This window comes from Aspergillus vadensis (genome assembly GCF_003184925.1).
Source record: "Aspergillus vadensis CBS 113365 unplaced genomic scaffold BO88scaffold_9, whole genome shotgun sequence".
NCBI classification, from domain to species: domain Eukaryota; kingdom Fungi; phylum Ascomycota; class Eurotiomycetes; order Eurotiales; family Aspergillaceae; genus Aspergillus; species Aspergillus vadensis.
The window spans coordinates 134,351-153,098 of NW_020292047.1; the positions used below are offsets into that span (position 1 = coordinate 134,351).

Genomic DNA, 18,748 nt, shown 5'->3' on the forward strand with positions numbered 1-18,748 from the left:
CTTCTACTGCTCGACGTAACTACTGCCATTCTATGATACAGGTTTTCAAACTCAGGAAAGTCATCTACATGTATTCACTGCCGGAACATTCACTGCATCCATGTATTGAACCAGATCCTCCACCACCTCTGTTACTACCTATTCGGCGGCCCCCCTCACTTACTTACTCCTAAAGATTGAACTGTTCTCGGTGTCTTGATTTTCAAGTCTCCTGTTCAGTACCACTCCTGCCTCCGGGTGCCACCTACCTACACAGAACGAGCTCTATAATCTTCAAAATGCCACCAGAAGTCACTCCTGACCTCAGCTACTTTTCACTCAGAAGATTGATCAAAGGCAGTTCTTCATCCTTTTCATGTTCCGGATCCATTCCTATCACTACCGATGCCTCCGTCGAAGAATATGGTCACGTCCCTACCAAGTCCCGGCCCGTCAGAATTTTCTGGACTTCGAGGGATTCGGTGCCGCACGTGCTGGTTCTTCCTGTCTGCGAAAAAGATGACATTGACGCTTCTGGTGCAGGAGCTTTGCAGCAGCTTATCAGTGATTGTGCCCCTGCTTGCTTTCGCGAATGTGGAAAGCGCATTCTTGATCCTACTTTTGGCAAAGCCGGGACACTGAATCCTGCTCACTTCGCCACTACTTTCCATCCGGTGGATCTTGGTATTCTTGATGAAATTGAGAAACAGCTGCTTCCGTCTTTCAATGTTGATGCTAGCAGAAAATTGATCGCAGATCTCTGGAAGCTAGAAGTTTGTCTCTATCCCTTTTTCTCTAGTTTAGAAACGTATAGGGTGGAAAGGGTAAGAGTCCACTTACTAACCATGAGAACAGGTCTTCTCCAGCCCCGATGGCTTCTTCAAGAATCACACCAATATCCCCTATAGTGAGAATCAATTTGGCTCGCTCGTAGTGTGCCTGCCTTCCCGTTTCACCGGAGGGAACTTATATGTGCGACACAATAAGCAGGTTCGCGATCTGGACTGGAGCCCGGCCAGTTCCTCGACTATCCAGTGGGCTGCATTCTATGATGACTGCGAGCGTGAGATTGTGCCTGTTATAGAGGGAAAACTCATCACTCTGGTTTACAGACTTCATGCTGTAGATGCTGGCGTGCGATATGTCCATCCTAGATCATCCCTCACGCCATGCATGCAGCCACTTAAGGCGGCGGTGATGAGAATTCTGGGGAGCTCTGACTTGATGAGACAAGGTATATTCCCAATCCATATCTACATCCCTGTCTTCCCTTCTTTCCGCCAAAGGAACTGGTTGTTCTAGTTTGTGGCTTATTTGACCTTTTGACAGGTGGCATCCTCGGGGCCTTCTGCTCCTACGCCTATCCCGCCTCAGAGAGCATTGCACATGTGCTAAAGGACGGCGATTATCTTCTCTACTCAGCCTTCAAGTCCTGTGGCCTAGACACCTTCGCGCTGGCTATTTCTAGCACCGGGGACTGGTATGCTACTATTTTGGAGCGCGCACAATCCAAAAATATCCCCATCCAGAATGATGAGAGGAACAAGGCTGCCAAAGTATGACTCTCACTCAGAACCTTTAACCAGAAAATTCCTTATATACTTGGGTGTGTAGCATATGCTAACAGACACACTCTCCATAGGTGATGGCAAGTGAGGCTTGGCCATGCATTACCTTGCCAGGAGTGAGGTGGGTAAATGAGCAGAACCGGAATAATTCTGCGCTACGGCATTGCCCTCGTGACACCGGAGCTGCTTCTTCTTCTGGATACGGAAATGACACTCATAGGCCAACAAAAAAGAGAAAAATTGATCAGTCGAAGACCCCGCCGTACGTGGATGGCGCTATTCTCGCTGTGATCCCGCCGTGGGGGGTACGATTGTAGCTGCGGCACTTAGTAAATCTACAAGGTCAAGATAACGCATGTTGAAAGGAGATGGCATGTCAAAGAGAGAGATTTGATTTACAGCTTGTCCGAAAGGCAGGGACCGAGCAGATCCAGATATCTGAATAGGTACTACCAGCTACCAATCTAATTCTTCTTGCTTCGAACTATATCCTTAATTCACATAGTATTGACTTGGGATTCAGCATTCGACTCACTAGATGTTGTATGACCTTCCCCTAGTTACAAGCTGCTTCACAAAATCACCAGTAGATGCAGAAGCAGACTGACTCAGTATTTGAGTATACATGTCATACCCGGTTTTTCTTTTGAGCTATGCATGACTCGAGGGTATGTATGATCGTTTATTTTTAGTTCAATATAATAGTATGATATACTCTGTGTAACATTCACCTCCTCATAATATAGCATTAAAGCAAAACACTTACTCACAGCAAGCAGTACCACGAAGGGTAGTTTAGCGTTATGCTTACATTTTATATTGGGATTTGAGTCGGTATGTGTTCTGTAGTAGACGAATAAAGTGCACAAAACACCAAATATACCAATAATCCATAATAAAAAGGTATAAATCATCATTCACAAACAGCCCATATCACAAGAATAGAAAGGGTACAATAAAAATAAACAAAAAAGAAGATATAGCATGTCCTGGTTTCGATCCAGGGACCTCCGGGTTATGAGCCCGGCGCTCTTCCCCTGAGCTAACATGCTGCGGATGAAGATTTATACCCTCTCTTTGACATTATATTTCTGTGGGATAATACTCGGCCGAGAGTAGAATTAGGTTTAAATTGCCAAGGATAAGGCTATTACTGGTGTAAGTATTGTAGGAGATTGATTATGGTTTTAGTTTGGAGGTATATCTGACATGTCATGAGGGAGTGGAATATGAAGATTTATGTTCAGTAGTGTTTCTGTAGTGCTAGTAATATGGTAGTATATAACGATATCGACTTTCTGGTTCAATTGACTGAATGGTATGCCAGCAATTCTATATTCAAGTATGATCGTGTATATTGTGCACAGACAGTCGCTTGGTGCATTGACCAGCATAACCCAGTTTCATGTGGTGGTTGTAGGCTGGCAGTAAGCAGAGATGGAATAATTTAATCGATTGTCCTATCGAAATCGGACCTGATAGCCACTCGACTTGGTCCTATGAAGCATCTTTCTTTAACCTACATGATTATCATAATGAAGGATATGTCGGGTACCTTGTCATTCTAATTGAAAGTGCTAACAACGGATTCATTGCGGTCATCTGTTGCAGCTTGCGCGCTGCAGTCCTCTCAGTTATATGTTTCCGCATTGTGTCGAGTAAATATTGTCAGACTTGAAGCATTGTACACGTTCCCAGGACGGATTTGTACGGGAGTGCTGGCAATTAGTGTTCCATGCATGGACAGTACTCGGTTCTAAAATTCAGACTCTATTGAATGAATACATCGCATCTTCTACTATCATCCCATTCGTTTCTGTTTATTTCACTCTAATATTGTTCGCTACAACATTCTATGTATATTTCATGCATACAATACTACCCCCTGCTCATGTTGAAATTCCGCTTAACCTAAGCCACAGCAAATGAATACCACCAAGACAAAGACAACCGAATGAACCCTATTTCAACAATCACCACCCGCAACCCATCCACAATATATCCTACCCATCACCAACAACAATACCACCAATTTCTAACATCAAACATCAAACCCCATAACAACAGAGACAGAATCCAGCCAAATGAATACATAAATCAATTACCAAACATACTCCACCTAGCCTAGTTAGTAGGCTAGTAGCCTACCCAGTACGTACCCACCCAAGCCCAGTGGCGGGCCAAGCACTGGCCCCCCCCTCTCTGCCTTCCATCCATCCTCCCCTCCACTTGACTAAAGTTAGTCAGTTCTAGCTCCAGTCAAATAATATTCTCCCACCAACCATCTAAAACGAACGAACGGAAAGGGCCCGAAATAATAATAATAACAATAAATAATAACAATGAAAAAGAGAAAAGAGAAAAAAAAAACCCCTCAAACTTTGACAATTCTACTCTACGTAGTCCAGACCAAATTTGCTTACATTTTTGCTTACAATTAGATCTGTTGGTGTTTGCCAGTGTGGGTGGGCAAGTTGACAAATAATTTCTCAGTCGGGTTTCTTGATTAGTTATAGATTGAAAAAGAAAGAGCGGGATTTGGGTGGTGAACTAGACTTAGTCACTTTATTTAATCTATTCCTTATTCCTTGAAGGAATTATAGATTGTTATTTGTATATAGGCTATATGTTATAGAATTATAGATGCACTGTAAACTACTAACTTTGTATAGTAGTAGTAAACATGTGAAAAGTGGTCAAAAACCTGGCCTGTCGATATTAATTAAATTTAACCCACCCGCTCGGGTATATTTTACTCAAGTCAGTCACTTACTATATATGAAAGAAAACGGTGAAGATCGCAGTAAGACATGACTTGTCTCTGAGCTGAGCTGAACTGAGCCGAGCAAAGCAGAGCAGAGCACGGTTCAAAAGATGAACTAGTTAGTTTACTGAGAATCTAACTCAATAATACCCAGCAATTATACATAAATACCCACTTATTCAACCACAGATGTCAAGGAAGAATCATCTTCCAGCAGGTTTAAACTTAATTACTTTGTAGTTAGGTCGAAGCGATCTGCCAAAACAAGGGAAAGAAGAGGAGGGGAAGGACGCGAGTCGTTGTCTGTTCAAAGCTTACTTGCAGACTGCAGTAGGGGGAACGGAAAGGAAAGAGAGAAAGAAGAAAAGTTCCAGGCCAGGCGAGGCCAGCCTTGTTTACTATTTAGTTACCTTACTTACTTAACTAGAATTACTTAGTTGACACAAGTTGACAAGTGTGGCTGGCCGTCTTTTACTTTAATGAGGATTTCTTGCAGCGAAAAAGGCCGTGGAAGTTACCAACTCCGTAATAAGTAGGTGTGTGGTTTTTTGCTTTTTTTTGTCTGTTTGTTTGACTGCTATGTAAGTTCTGCTAGTTGCTGGATAGTACTTCCGTGGGTTCCTATTGGTATATATATTTAAGGGCTAATCTATGTAGGAAGCAGTATTAGTATGGCTAGCTCTAGCTCACTTGGAATGCATCTGGATAGACAGTAGATACTGGTAGAGATCTGGGTGCAGTAGCAGCAACACGCCGTGTCCATAACCACTCACCAAGCAACCCAACCCAACCAACCCACAATAACAATAACAGCACCTACTAATCAAATCTCTCACAAGCCACGTGGAGTTCCAGGTTGGTTCCAGTCTGCATCCCATCCCCAATAAGAAAATGTGAGTGGATGGAGACCTCATCACCCAATGAGAGAAAATCGAAAAAAAAGAGGGTTGGGTTTGGTTATAATTGTGGGAACTAAGAAACTCCCTCCTGCTGCTGCCGCTGCTGCGAACTGGAACGAACGGCTATGCTTGCTTGCTTGCCTACTTGCTTACAGTGGAGCGTGTTTCTCCCGTCGGGCGGATTCCACTTGTTTCATTTTGTCGGGTCGGCTGGTGGGTGAAGTGGGTGAGTGGATGAATGGGTCGGCAGAGTGGAAGAGGAGGCAAAAAAGATGGGCAAGTCGTATATGTGTCGTGTGCTTGCTTGCCTTGCTTGGTATTGGTACTTACCGTACGGGTTATTACTATTAGTTGTTAAGTATTGTTTGTTGTGGTTGTGGTTGTTGTGTGATGGGATGTGATGGTCGTACATTATTTGGGGTTTTGTTTGGGGGTGTTTCATCGGATCGGAAGTTAAGTATTGCCTATAATTTGGGATAGATGGATGGAGGAATGTAAGAATTGATAGATATCGATAGGTATCAAGGTAGGCCACGAGGCTGAAGATAGACGATAAGAGAGAGACTGAAAGGGTATGAATTCGGAAGTATTCACCATTATTCTATCTGGATAGACCTGCATTGCGGAGGAAACATGACGGGCTTATGATCTGTCCAACAAGGGATCCATCCTACATTCTGGGAAAGTTTTATTGATGTGCAGATTGCAGATAGTACCTGTCTAACGGTAGTATCTCCCCCTCCCCAATCTCACGGTCGGGTTACACACAACAACGCGGGTTGATAGATCTATACGCGGCGGGAGATCTATCGCGACCGGCAAAAAGTATATCGCAATCCCAGCGATAACAGACAACACAACCGGATTCAAGGCACGCGGATTAACTTTCGAACTTATCATATAGTAGACTGGAATTGTGCCGTCTTGAGACTACTGCACTGTGACGTGATGGGGTAAATTAATGTTGTTCCTTCGACAGCAAGACTTCCTCCCCGATCGCAAAGCGGCTGTTGCTGGATTCACATCCTGGTCGCTGGTTCACCATTATTATTACCACGAGTTATGGTGATGTCGGTTCGGCGAAACTTCGTCAAAACACGCGGGATGCCCGGGGATTGTTTGGACTGTTTGGGACATTCCGTTGCTTGGGACACAAGGAGGGTCTTAGCTGAGATGGCTTGCGAGGGAAATCCTTCCGCTGCACTAGACGCGGTCCTATACTTGGCTGTAAGTATGCGTATAGAGTTCTTGCTGTACGCCATCTACTCCGTATCCAAGGTACACTTCTAACTATCACCCACAGCGGCTGCACTCCGCATGCGGCAAGCGGTTGCTGCGTCCGGTGTCTGTCGCTCTCTGGATGGATCATCCGGCTGGCTGGAGATGGTCCGATCGCGCAGCAAGGTTCGACCCGACTTGAGTTGTCTTCTCGTACTTTGGGGCAAGTATCAGACATTATCGATGCTACTGCGTCTCGTATTGAGTAGGAGGGTGGTACGGGATGCTCGATACTAAACTAATTACCGTCTTCCGCTAGAAGCTTACCATACAAGGGCGCAGGCAGCAAATCGGAGAAAGAAATGGCCGTTGTCGGGCGACTGCCCATTTTTTTGGGGGGTGTTCCCGGAGGACTACGATAATCACAAGTATCAGGCGGGTTGATACCTCCTTGATCATGTTGATGAAACCCCCAATCTTACTGTGCTCCGGGCAGTGTAAGTGAACGTACGTAGTCTGTCTCTAAAGGGAGACTGTTGTATTGCCCAGACGGGAATACTCCGGAACTCCGGACCCCAAACATTGAGGAATCAAGTGATAGACAGGAGGTGATTCGGATCTCTAACCCGAAGACTCGTCGCTGAGCATCTGCATGCGTACTTCAGTTGTTCCAGGGCGAGACCTGGAATGGATAGCGTCTGTTTTGTTCATCGAGAAAGGCATAACGGCCGTTGTCGGGCGGGAGGCGCAACACCTCGGTGGGTATAGTCGTCAGTAGACTCAAACTCAAGCATGGGAAGGATCCCGATCGTCCGCCAGACAGCATCATCATCTTCCATGTGACTAGCAGGATAGCCTCCCTTCCGAGCTCTTACTTAGTTGGGGTTGGAAGGGAGGAAATGGTGGCTGACAGCGGGATGAGGCTGCCTGCAGAGGATCCAATATTCGGATAGGCACCATGGAGGTTTAGTTCAGTAAGTAGTTCCGCTGTGTGATAATAGCCGCGCCAATCCTGATTATATGGATGGGCTGTGATTGCTCCGGATGCGCATGCTCATCCCGTGTCTCTCTTTTTTCTGTGTCTGTGTCTGCCTCTGCCTTATGGAGCTTACCCAAGGATTCACTGATCTCACTGATCTAACTGGGTAAGTAAGTAAGTCTAGCTGGCTATCGCGATGCGACTAGTCTAGTCAGTCGCTGGGATTAATGCTGGATCCCCCCACTTGAATCCTGGGCTGCACTCGGTAAGTAACTGGGATAGTGCCGAAGGGGGATCAAGGTGCGACCCTGGTTCGTATCGGAACCCTCGGGCATGGGAGGCGGCAATTATTTGATGCACATAGGATCTATGACCCTATGATTGCGATCAGGCGGAATGCTTCCTTTTTTTTATCCTTTCTTTTTCTTCGCTTTATTTCCCCTTCCCCTCCTGCTCCTATTGCTTTGTGATCAATGAAGCCCAGTGACATAAAGTAAAAAAGAAAAAAAAGTAAAATTAAAAAAGGGGGAAAGAAGATCAGCAAAGAAAATAATCCCAGGGTGCATTCCTGTAATTGAAGTTCCTTGCCGAACATGGCTGGATTGGGAAAGTTCCTGGTCGGAAGCGACCAGCTCGGTTGCTGACCGTTTATCCATGCTGGGGAACCGGTCGGTGGTTCGAATCTGGAGAGTGATGACTGATGATTGATGAGAGAGTGTGAGAGTCAGATCCTACCTTAGTTAATTAAACTAATTACTAGTCACTTAGATGCTCACGTTGTGGATATACAACCAAAATCAAAAAAGGGTAACATTTTCATGGAGCATACGACCATCCTCCCTGCCACCGGATATACGAAAAAAATCCAAAAGGCAAAGGGAAACAAAAATGGCGCAGGTGATAATTTGACTTCTTCCATCCCTCGTTCTACAGACCTTCGATTGCGTAAAATCCAGGTTTAGCGGCCAAACGCCGTCCCGTCAAATTGGGTACGGAAGTTTGTTTGGGTCGAGTCCATCGGGCGCGGTGACGGGTTGGGTTTAGATAGTCCTGGTAGTACCACCACCACAACCACATCCAGCGTCACTAATTCGTCTAGTCGAGTCTGTCCCATAGTCACTCGGTAACTCCGGGGTTGATGGCTTTTCCTCTTCTGCTTCCTTACAGCCGGAATACACCCGGGGTTATTGTCCGCCTTGCTGTTTTCCCTGGTTCACCCTCATCAGCCATTCATTCCATCATGGAATTGGGGAACGAAGAACCGTTGGAATGGTTACGCAAAGGAGTAAATGGCCATGTGTGAAGGAGGGTAAAGGAAGGGCCATGATCGACAAACATTGGGCGGGTAATCATTTTCATTCTGGTTCCTATTGATCTGATGCCGTTTAGGCGCCCCTCCCCCTTCTCCTCCGTCTGAACCAGAATGCTGGCTGGCTAACTAACTAACTAGTCAGTCAGTCATGCCCTCCCCATGCTTGTGTCTCTCCCATACTCCATCTGGGCAATCTAGTCGCATATTAGGCCGGAACCGTTTTCTGTCGGGCTCCATCCGCTGACAGGCTGAAGGGAGACTAGGAGTTTTAGTGAATTTCAGCCTGCAACAGACGATTCGTCTAAGGGAGAATCAGATAAATAAGCGCAATAAGAGAGGCGGATGCCAAGTAGGATAGTGAGTCGCAGGAATGGGGAATGGATATTGTCGGAAAAGACCCCTCCAGTCCTCCATAGTTTGTCATCGTTAATATTCGGATTTGAGGATCCCGGATACTACTCCGTCTATTTTAATTTATATTTCACCACTACTAGTTGTAGTTATAGTTCCGGTACGATGAGTTCCCTTGTCGCCTAGTTGAAACCCAACCGGGATTCATTCTTTCTAGGTTCTTGGATGGCAAGCAGGCAGAGAAGAAAGGGAGGGAGGGAGAGAGGGGGGAGGGATGTGCTTTGGCCCCCAGAGCCACTGGAAGCACAACAGGTTGGTAATCGGATAGTTGCTTGAATTTATTGGATGGTTGGGCTCTCTTTGACCACTGTTTAGGCAGATCGAGGATGTAAGTAATTCACTTATCAGCAATAATAAGTAGTACTTACTCTACTGAGTGTATCACTGTATAGCAAGTAGTATAGATGGGAGAGGGATGGAACCGGAAAGTACCATACAGAACCATACCAAACGGTAATTACCAACCCGAGCCAGGCCAGCCCCGGCCAGACCCTCTCTTTGCCTCTTCCATTTTCATAATGCAGCCGATGCACCGCTCCACTTCCGGGCTTCTCTTGTTCCCCCCCCTTCTACTTACCTTTCCGATATCCTTTCCCTCCACTACTACTGCTACTACTTACTGCTACTGGCTCATACTACTACTTACTCTTCCCAGTAAAGTCGCTAATCAATGCCTCTCTCTTTCTTTCACTCTCTCCATAGAGTCTGGAGTAAAACCAACTAGTAGACTTCCTACTCGTCCATTCCCTTCTCTGCCTCTCAGCCACTTAATATATACTCTTATCCTTACCCTCCGTCTCGTCCCTCTCTTCTTTTTCTTCTTCTTCCTTCCCTCCTTTCCTTTTACTTCCCCACACTCTGTCTTTGTTCTGCAAGCTGGTCTTTGCAGCTTCACTGACTCTATTACCACTATTATAATTACTTTTACTACCCCAACGTTGTTGTTCTCGTTGTGGGTGGTTCAATCCAACCTTTTCAACCTTCCACTACTACCGTCTGGATCTGGATCTGCACCAGCCATACCCGGTTTCCCTCCCCTCCTCCCTTCAATTTGCTGGTGGTTATTCTGCGTCATTGCCACGAAACCACCACCACCAATCACTGTGACTCTTATCTGTGAAAGCATGTATTGCAATAATGCTCTAATATGGTTGCTGGGTTCTGCTAGACCATAACTTTCACGGATATGGATTTCATTGTAAGTGTGGCTTTCTTTTCCTGTCTCTTCCCACCCCCCCATGTGCCTCGGTGTGTGTGTGTGTGTCTGTCTTTCGCATCGGTGAATGATGTTGGTGATGTGTGAGCATGACGTGCACTTTCATGTCTCACCGGGGACATGCGTTTGGGCTTCTTTGCACTGAATTAGGCCTTTTCTTCCTTGCTCGCACCGCGCAATGCGCGCATAATGACCGCGTGCAACATGGCAGGGATCCTGACTCTTGCGCTTGTCCTTTTTCACCCCGTTTTACAGTGGATCCCTGTCTGCTTTCTCCAGCTAACACATTCTCCCTCTACTAGCTTTCTTTGACGCATTTCTGCGAGGTGCATGGTCCTACCTCGATCATCTGCTCGCAGGTCCTACCGTTCCCCTGTTCACAATGCTATCCCGACAAATCTGATTGCTCTCCCGACGATACCCCTGCCACTTCTCACGACACCGTTTCATCTCACGGCCTGCAGAGCCGCACGAATAACAAATCTACCCCAAATAAACCCTCAGAAAAGAATAACGACTCCTCCGAGAGGTCTCCCAGAATAGAAGACCATCCCTATTTCCTGAAAGGCCAGGCCACGCCGGCTGATACTCAACAAAGACTCAACTTTCTTGGTGGCGCAGACGGCGACACGTGCGCCAGTTGCAGCTTGACTCTACCTGAAGATGTGAGCAAGCAGCTGCCCCCAGGTGCGCCAGGAACGGCCCGAAGTGACGGCAAGGGGAGGAACGGCAGTCCTGTTCTACGATCTAGAGAGGTCGTCTACTCTTGTGGGACCAGTCACGCCGACCACGATGATACCACACACGACCCGCATGTCCATGCTTCATACCCGGACTCTCTTCATTCGGCCTCTGTTACATCGGACGCCTCCTGTCATACACACATCCTCACCTATCTTTCATTGCGCGGACCCCCCAACCCGGCTGATTACGCGCTTCTGCGACGCTCCTCCATTCGAACACTGAGTTGCGAACTCTTGCCCCGCGGTCTTTCCTCGGGCCCGATATGTTTTGGCGATTCTTCTGCAGGCTATACCATAGCTTACATCTTTCGCCTGCCCGACCCCATGGCTCGCGGGAAACGGCGTAGCTATGCCCTTGTCGCATTGGCAGGCAAAGACGCCGGTCGAGCATTCCGTGCCTGCCCTGTGATTTGGCGCGCATTCGGTCGCATTGCCACGGGCATTGTCAACTCAGCGGAGAAATACCAGGAAGAAGAAAAGCGTCGCGATGAACAAAACAACGCATTGAATAGACGCGGGAGCAAACAGTATACCCCTGTTTCGTCCTTCCTCACAGGGCGCGCTCTTGATCCGGACGGACAGCTTCGTCGACCCGGTCAAGTTCGAGCGAGAAACCTTTCGGAAATCGTGGGAAACCAATACATCTTTGCTGAAATACATGCACACTTTGTTGCGCTTCTGCAGCAGTTGGGTACGATGTTTGGAGCCTCGCCCATTTCAGAAGAACGATTCGTGTGCAGCACAGTGCGCGAAGAAGACGCCACTGCTTCACGGAAATCTTCATTAGTTCCTGGTGGCAAGGAGAAGCCGCAGGATAAGCTTTCGCGCCAATACGAGGACAGCGATCTAGGAATGTCCACTTTGGACATCTCCTCGGGGCCCAAGCCGATCCCTATTGCACCTCGCCGACCAGTGATCGCATAGCCTGTGAATAATATTTGCGCTACGGCATACCTTAATTGGCTGCATCATCACATTCGGGCCAATCACATTACTTGTTCATTTATTGAAAGCGGAGCATTTCAACCGTCATCCGCGATTCGACTGTCATCATACATGCAGTCAGCAGTCTCATGTGACAATTACAACCCTCACATGATTGACATCATTTCGGCGTTTACTTCCGGTACATGGACAGGACTTGACATAGACTACGGCATGTTTTTTTATTCCCAGAAGGAGGCGGAGTTTCGGCACATTTACAGGAAGCATGGCTTTTTGACTTTATATTCTCCTTCTATTCCCCCAGAGCGTGGGTAGATAAGCGATCTGCGTTTTGATTCTATTCCGCCTCACCCTTTCGATTCTTTCCGACGTGATTCGGACTGTTTTATTACGACTTCTATTAATCGCCAGAAGCGGACGACTTGACGGACGCTTGTTCTCACATGATTGAATGTCATTACGAGGCAACGAAGGATGCACTTGTGAGGCATTTGGCATGACATGCATGTATGTACTTTTATGGAAAGGGACTTACTTTATTGGAACTTAATCAAGTACTGTAACTTGAACCATCAGCACCAATACACAGTAATTGTAGTGTTCTAGACCTCACCGATAAGATAAAAAAAAACCACCGGTGCACCCACCAAGGTCCTTGTATTATAGACAGAAGAACCGCAAGTTCCAAGATAGACTAAAACACTAGCTCGGAAGTCTAAGCTTAAAAGTAATAAAAGCTACCACATAATGTACTAGCTAGTAAGCAACTAACTAACCAACTAACTCAGATACGTACTTACTTCCTACTGTTATCTATCTGCTACTATCTTCCTATCTAACTATCTACAGTAAATCAAATCCACAATTACTCAAGCCGTATCGACCCAAACTTTAAGTGGACGTCTAACTACTATCCGATTCATGTTGATTAGTCTCGGGACATATCGACCAGTGGAATATGTTAGTACACTCACCCCACTTCACATGAACCATGACATACATACATACATGCAGGGGATTACTTTTTATGTGGGTAAGGTCGGCTTTATTTCAGTGGATATAATAAGCAAATCGTGCCACATACATACACACCTACTAGCTATTTAGTTATGAATGCTGGTTGAGCGGATCATTCCCATTCCTATGATTAATCGGTTTGCCATTTCGGATTGAGGCATGTAGAAGACTCTGTATCAGATGGAAGAAGCAATTGATGTGACACTGCAATTGGATGTGGCATATGATATAGTAGTACTTATTCTATAAGTCTAAGTTAGTATTGCTTGCATACATACATAGTAGTACTATGTAAAAATCCGGCTTACTACTTATTACACACAATAGTTACTATATCATACTACCACATCAAACCACAATACTACTATATTAGAGCACTGTTTTTGACAGATTGAAGATTTGGGATAGTTAGTAAGATAGATACTATCTGAATTTTGATGTATCGGATATCCAGAGTGTGAAGCTACTTGGCTCTGATGTAATTGACCGAATGCCGATTGAAACGTGAGATCAGGATATCCTCAAAGCATGTATCATGTGAACTCAGTCAGCTCGTGCATTATCTATTGCTCCCAAATGAACTTTTCACTGTCTAATATATACATGCAAGCAATTTTACAACGCCAATGTAATGCAGGTTACCAATCACCTTCACTATCACTTCCAGGGTATGCCTTCTTCCGCAGCTTCCATAGAGATTTCTCGCGTTGTGCGGCTTCTCGTTGCCTGCGGCTGTTGTCTTCAACCACCGTCATCCAGGGCACTTTGCTCGCGCGCCGGATTCTATCTTTCAGCACTTGCTTCTCGGACTCGAGGGTAGCGTCCTCTGCCGCGGCAGCTCCCTTGTCCTTCTTGAGTTTCTCGATTAGCACCCGATGGCGTTTCTCGGCGGCACGGGCGGCGTAATAGTCCTCGCTGATGGCCCAGTTGGGGTTATCCAAAAGACCACGCACAAGGACGATGCTGTGACCCTGCTCGAGAACGCCACGGAGAGTCGATCCGGTAATGGGAGTAACCAGTTCCAGCTGGTGGGAAGCGACGTTCACGGAGCGGACAAGAGCCAGGCCTAAGCAGTGCGAGACTTTCGGGTCTAGGGGGTTGCTGCTTCCTGCTCCAACGAAGAGGTAAGGAAGGTCCTCGTTTGGTGTCCGGGTGATGCTGGATTCGATGGTCGATGTCCCGACGATAGGAACAGCATCGGCTGAGTCTTGCATGTCGACATCGTGGTCTCCATCTGTTTCGGCGTTGGAGTTGTTCGCGAACATTGGGCCACTGTTCTGGCCTAGAATGGCGTTCGGGGACTCAACAGCAACGACAGCGACGATCGACCCGTCTAGAACCTCATGGAGCAGATCGGGATGGATCTCGGTGCCCATGACCATGATACCCTGGATGCCCTGTTGCGGTCCCGAGTAGTGGACACGGAATGGCTTTGTGCGGGAAAGTGGTTGCTCAAGCCATAGTGAGTTGTCGATGCCGTTTGGACGCGACATATGGAAATACGACTGCATTTGCATTGAGCGGAGCTGTGCGCTCGACCTGCTGACGAAGTCGGTGGGCTGAGATGGGAGGATTGTCAGAGGGATCTTGGCCTGGTAGGCTGCCTGCCCCAGAGGCTGGACAACTTCAGTCGGTCCCTTTTCGCTCATATATACAACGTCGGAGAGACCAAGCGATCTGACCAGCCAGGTGGCAACTTCCAAACCCAAGCCGAAAATCCAGCCGGGGTAGTTGATGATGAGAGGACATTGGGGGTAGCTGGCCTGCAAGGCGCGGTAGCGCTCCATGAGATCCATGGCGGCAAGGACGTAGTGGTCGGGGTCTTCTTTGGGTGATGTAGCTCCAATATGATGGCTTCGAACTATCGTGCCATCACGGGAACCATCCAAAGATGGGTGGGAAAAGGGAGGACCAAAGACAGGTGAACGGAGATGGGCCAGGTAGACTTGACCCATCGGAGCGAATTCTGGCTGACCCGGGTCCAAGTCCAGGAACGCAACCCCATCAGTGTTGTAGTAGTTGGTCTCTGTCTGTGGCGCCGGGCTGAGAAGGTGGTTCAACAGATAGCGACTGAACGTAGACTTTCCTGATCCCTTCGGTCCGCAGATGAGCGTCTTCAGCCGTCCACCACGCTGGGAGAGAGACTTGATAGCAGAGCTCCATTGTTTCTCGAGATGAAGCGGCCGCAGGTGGCGTTTGAGGGAATCATCCGCAGAAGTATATAGCTGTACGGCACTTAGTCACAATACAGACGACCAAAGACAGTCAGGTATAAACTTACCACTGAGAACGTTCTCTTGGTGGACTGAGGAGTGCCCTTGAGAGTGAGCTTGTCCGCTGTAGTATTCTTGCCGTTCCATATCCGCTGATACAGAGGCGAGAGTTCCTTGAGACGATAGATTCCGCTATGGCATGACTTGAACTCCACCTCTGCCTCGCCGTTGACCCCGGAAACGCATTTGATTACAGGCAACGAGTGCGTCGAAGGCGCGTAGACCCGATACACCTGAGATGAGGGGTGCAGCTTCGCTCCCATCAGACTAACCACGCCTCGTTTGACCCAAAGATCGTAGTGACCGATCATCACCAAGCTCTGTAGAACAGTCAGCACTGCGCATATATTCCGGCTGGACATGCATACCATCTTCTCCTTTATGCGGACACACAGCCTATGCTCATCACTGTAGACTATGCTGTTCTTGTTCAAGCGCGCTTTTGACAGGGGGAACTCCTGGACCTGAACCGTAGTATCTGCAGGCGATTCGTACCTAAGAACCATTAGCGCTGGGCCTGAATTGTACTGCAAAGCAACAATTACCCCTCCTCGTCATTCTGAATAGGCTCGAGCCCAATAACACCGGTGTTCTCTACAACGATTTCTGGCTCTTCCGACTCCTCGTCCGAAGGCGCCTGATCCTCGACATCCTTCGACGTGTCATGCTCGGGTACTTTCTTGGAGGCCTTAGGAGGCTGATCGTTGCGCGCCTTCGGCGTGGGCTTCTCAACCTTCGATTGTTCTTCCTTTCGCCTTGATGATCGCCTCGTTTGGACTCGGTTCTCTTCGGTTGCGGCTGGGACGACAGGCTCGTCTAGTGAGCGGCGCGCTCTCTTCGGTGGCGGTTCTACCACTGGTTCAGCGACAGGGGGCTTGACAGCAGCTGCGGTGGCCTGCGCCTGCTGCTGCCGTGCTTTGCGGGCTGCGAAAGCGCTGACCGGGGCTTAAGATGGAATGTCAGCGATAATTCCTGGTACACGGACGCTTGAACTTACCTGCAGCCTGCGCCTTTTCAGCTTTACGCTTCATGATACTGGCAAACAGTTCAATTTGTCCAAAACAGCGACGTTGCGCAAAACCGAGTGCTGGGCGGCGGGACTACCAAAAAGGTGAATATTTGAGGCCGCGGACTTTCAGGTGGTCCGTGCTCCGCGGAGCAGAAAAAAAGGTTATCGCTCAAAAGTTCCGGATCGGCTTCTCCCAACTCGCAGTGACTCGCGCTTTGCGCTATACCCCAGGATTTTCTTCTACGACGTGCTTAACACCCCGCTGGTTCTTTTTGCGGTGATATTATATATCCTAGCGGTACAAATTAGGCACACGTGCGATCACCGGCGCTCCGCATCGCAAGTTCGGAGCTGCTCTCCCCTCGAATTTCCGCATACGAAACGGACCGTCAAGTAGTCACAATGGCACCCAAATCGAACAAGAAAGCTGTGGAGGAACGGGAGCCTACTCCTATGAGCACATCGTCTGCTGGCGAATCTTCTAGCTCCGAGGTTGAGTCGACCCAGAGCGGAAGCGATAGTGACAGCGATTCCAGCACTTCTTCCAACGAGAAGACTTCTACCCAGAAGTAGGTCTTCTCAATTGACTCAAATGAAGGTTATGTCAGTGATTAACGATGTGCTCGCATAGGACCTCCCGTAATGTATCTCTAGCTGCACCCCAACCTTACAAAGCCCCGTCCGGATTCAAGTCCTTGAAACAACAAGCACCACCGAAGTCCAATGTCTCCTCTCTCCTGTCCGATCTTCGCGGCAAGCAAGTCTATCACATTACGGCGCCAGACTACCTTCCTCTCTCCAAGGTTGAGGAAGTCTCGTTGGCCAAGATCATGCAGGGCAAGCCCGTCCTGAAACACAAGGGTGTGCAATACGGAATTCCGGTGGAAAGCCTTGCGCAACCCGACCTGGGTGGAAAGACGCTCCACCTGTACGACTCGAAGACCAAGACCTACTACAGCACCGCCGCCAGCAATATCCCCAGCTACCATATCCAAGAGATGCTCGATATTCCCGAGGTCAGCGATGAGACCGTTGCGCAAGCTGTACAGGAGCAGATCAAGCCCCCGAGGAAACATCCCAAACACTTGAAGATGCGTTTTCACCCCGTAGGAAGTGGTGTGGAACCTCCCGAGACCCTCGGATCCAGTTCGGAGGAGTCGGAAGACGAGAAGCCTACATTCAAGGTCCCCAAATCGTTGGAGAAGGAGCGGGATGAGAGAAAGCGCAAGAACCACCCTACTGAGGCGGATGGGAGCCAGGCTGAGGCTGGCGATGTGCCTCGCAAGAAGTCCAGGAAGTCAGCTCAGGAGGGAGGTGATGGCGAGGACAAGAAGAAAAAGTCCAGCAAGAGCCGGGAGGAGAAGAAGCGCAAGAAGTCCGAGAAGTCTACTTGAAGTGCTTGATGATATTTCTTCTTTTTCTTCTTCCTTATCGTCTTTTCTTTTCATCAAAAGTTGGCAATACTAGATGGGATGTGTTTTTGCTTTTACTCTTCCGGCGTGTGGGGAGTGATTTCTGACGAGCCCGCTGAATTCTACGTTGCATGCCAGCCATGGGTGTGTTCGATTGTACATAAGTCCAGAGTTAAATCTCATGCATAGAACTCGAGTAGTGAGTGGTCCATTGCTTCGAGCAACTCTGTACACTGTACCGCGCCCAACTTGCAGGTGCAACGGGCTAGAAGGATTAGCGGGCGGACGTTAGCCCGGATGAAGCCGTCTCACTAGCACGGGCTGCCTATCCAGCCATCCCGAGAGCTGCGACGAGGTCAGGCGCTTTTCGCGCTCGAGCAGTAGGACAGCGCCGTGGTCCTAAATAGAATTGTACTTGGCGACAATGAAACTGGGCAGGTCCACGAGTTCCTGAACATTAGATCGTGAGTGTGCTGGCACAACATCTCAGTGGATTCGACTAGTTTGAATTGATGGAGAGAAGATAGTAGACCAGCGGATGAAGTGGAAGAAGGCCCACCAGAGGCATTTAGTGTCGATCAACCCCGGGCTCTGTTTCGACCAAGGCTGCTCGGCGTGGCCACTAGGCCCCCGTTCTGGAGCCTCGTGGATCGGGAGGGTGTCTGTCAGGCTACTACGTACTAGTAGTAGTATCCGGGTAGATCGTCCTCTACACCGTATTGTGCTGGGACACATCAGTGCCTCCTGATCGAATAGAAGAAGCATAGAATATCCTGGTTCTCTCGGATTCCCAGGGTTCCCCTTGCGCCTGTGCACGCCGCGACGGTGAGTCGGTATTGTTACCGACTATTACCACCTCCCCAATAATTAGCTAATGTCACCATCCTATCAGCGTCGATCTTTGACTGGCTGCGGGCCCTACCGCAATCACATGTGATGCTTGTGATTGGACAAGTAGATACTCAGGCGGACAGCTGATACGGGCAAGTGACGCCAGACCCCC

The 18,748-nt window shown here is 48.2% G+C and overlaps 7 protein-coding genes and 1 non-coding gene across 8 annotated transcripts; 4 read left to right on the top strand and 4 right to left on the bottom strand.

Moving 5' to 3' along the window:
* Positions 1-155: 155 nt before the first annotated feature.
* Positions 156-1,864, top strand: BO88DRAFT_481048 (oxidoreductase; the record flags this gene model as incomplete). Its single annotated transcript, XM_025712176.1, has 4 exons — positions 156-752; positions 835-1,213; positions 1,309-1,535; positions 1,622-1,864. Exons 1-4 carry the CDS (start codon positions 279-281, stop codon positions 1,862-1,864), a joined length of 1,323 nt encoding a protein of 440 aa, XP_025563584.1. The 5' UTR covers positions 156-278.
* Positions 1,865-2,004: 140 nt separating this feature from the next.
* BO88DRAFT_267700 (uncharacterized protein) lies at positions 2,005-2,583 on the bottom strand. Its single transcript, XM_025702333.1, has one exon. The coding sequence runs from the start codon at positions 2,462-2,464 to the stop codon at positions 2,156-2,158; it is 309 nt and encodes a 102-aa protein (XP_025563585.1). The 5' UTR covers positions 2,465-2,583; the 3' UTR covers positions 2,005-2,155.
* On the bottom strand, positions 2,528-2,599 carry BO88DRAFT_t129. The gene has a single exon. It is a non-coding gene; the product is annotated as a tRNA-Met (tRNA).
* Positions 2,600-5,323: 2,724 nt separating this feature from the next.
* BO88DRAFT_404151 (uncharacterized protein) lies at positions 5,324-5,781 on the bottom strand. The gene has a single exon (XM_025706541.1). It carries the CDS (start codon positions 5,620-5,622, stop codon positions 5,404-5,406), a length of 219 nt encoding a protein of 72 aa, XP_025563586.1. The 5' UTR covers positions 5,623-5,781; the 3' UTR covers positions 5,324-5,403.
* Positions 5,782-5,946: 165 nt separating this feature from the next.
* BO88DRAFT_443183 (uncharacterized protein) lies at positions 5,947-6,872 on the top strand (the record flags this gene model as incomplete). Its single annotated transcript, XM_025710001.1, has 3 exons — positions 5,947-6,441; positions 6,514-6,655; positions 6,764-6,872. Exons 1-3 carry the CDS (start codon positions 6,273-6,275, stop codon positions 6,870-6,872), a joined length of 420 nt encoding a protein of 139 aa, XP_025563587.1. The 5' UTR covers positions 5,947-6,272.
* A 2,423-nt stretch (positions 6,873-9,295) lies between these two features.
* BO88DRAFT_424766 (folliculin domain-containing protein) lies at positions 9,296-12,013 on the top strand (the record flags this gene model as incomplete). The annotated part of the gene is made up of 6 exons (XM_025708768.1): positions 9,296-9,382; positions 9,446-9,462; positions 9,535-9,558; positions 9,655-9,784; positions 10,299-10,328; positions 10,649-12,013. The coding sequence occupies 6 exons, from the start codon at positions 9,296-9,298 to the stop codon at positions 12,011-12,013; spliced, it is 1,653 nt and encodes a 550-aa protein (XP_025563588.1).
* Positions 12,014-13,520: 1,507 nt separating this feature from the next.
* Positions 13,521-16,355, bottom strand: grc3 (putative RNA processing protein Grc3; the record flags this gene model as incomplete). The annotated part of the gene is made up of 5 exons (XM_025704794.1): positions 13,521-15,276; positions 15,333-15,644; positions 15,693-15,819; positions 15,870-16,269; positions 16,322-16,355. The coding sequence occupies 5 exons, from the start codon at positions 16,353-16,355 to the stop codon at positions 13,690-13,692; spliced, it is 2,460 nt and encodes an 819-aa protein (XP_025563589.1). The 3' UTR covers positions 13,521-13,689.
* Positions 16,356-16,735: 380 nt separating this feature from the next.
* BO88DRAFT_424768 (DNA-directed RNA polymerase I subunit RPA34) lies at positions 16,736-17,727 on the top strand (the record flags this gene model as incomplete). Its single annotated transcript, XM_025708769.1, has 2 exons — positions 16,736-16,902; positions 16,965-17,727. The coding sequence occupies 2 exons, from the start codon at positions 16,736-16,738 to the stop codon at positions 17,725-17,727; spliced, it is 930 nt and encodes a 309-aa protein (XP_025563590.1).
* Between the last annotated feature and the right edge of the window lie 1,021 nt (positions 17,728-18,748).

What these genes read in the sequence shown, in the direction of transcription:
- BO88DRAFT_267700 (XM_025702333.1), bottom strand. Translation starts at nt 2,464, where the DNA reads ATGATGATTTATACCTTTTTATTATGGATTATTGGTATATTTGGTGTT.
- BO88DRAFT_404151 (XM_025706541.1), bottom strand. Translation starts at nt 5,622, where the DNA reads ATGTACGACCATCACATCCCATCACACAACAACCACAACCACAACAAA.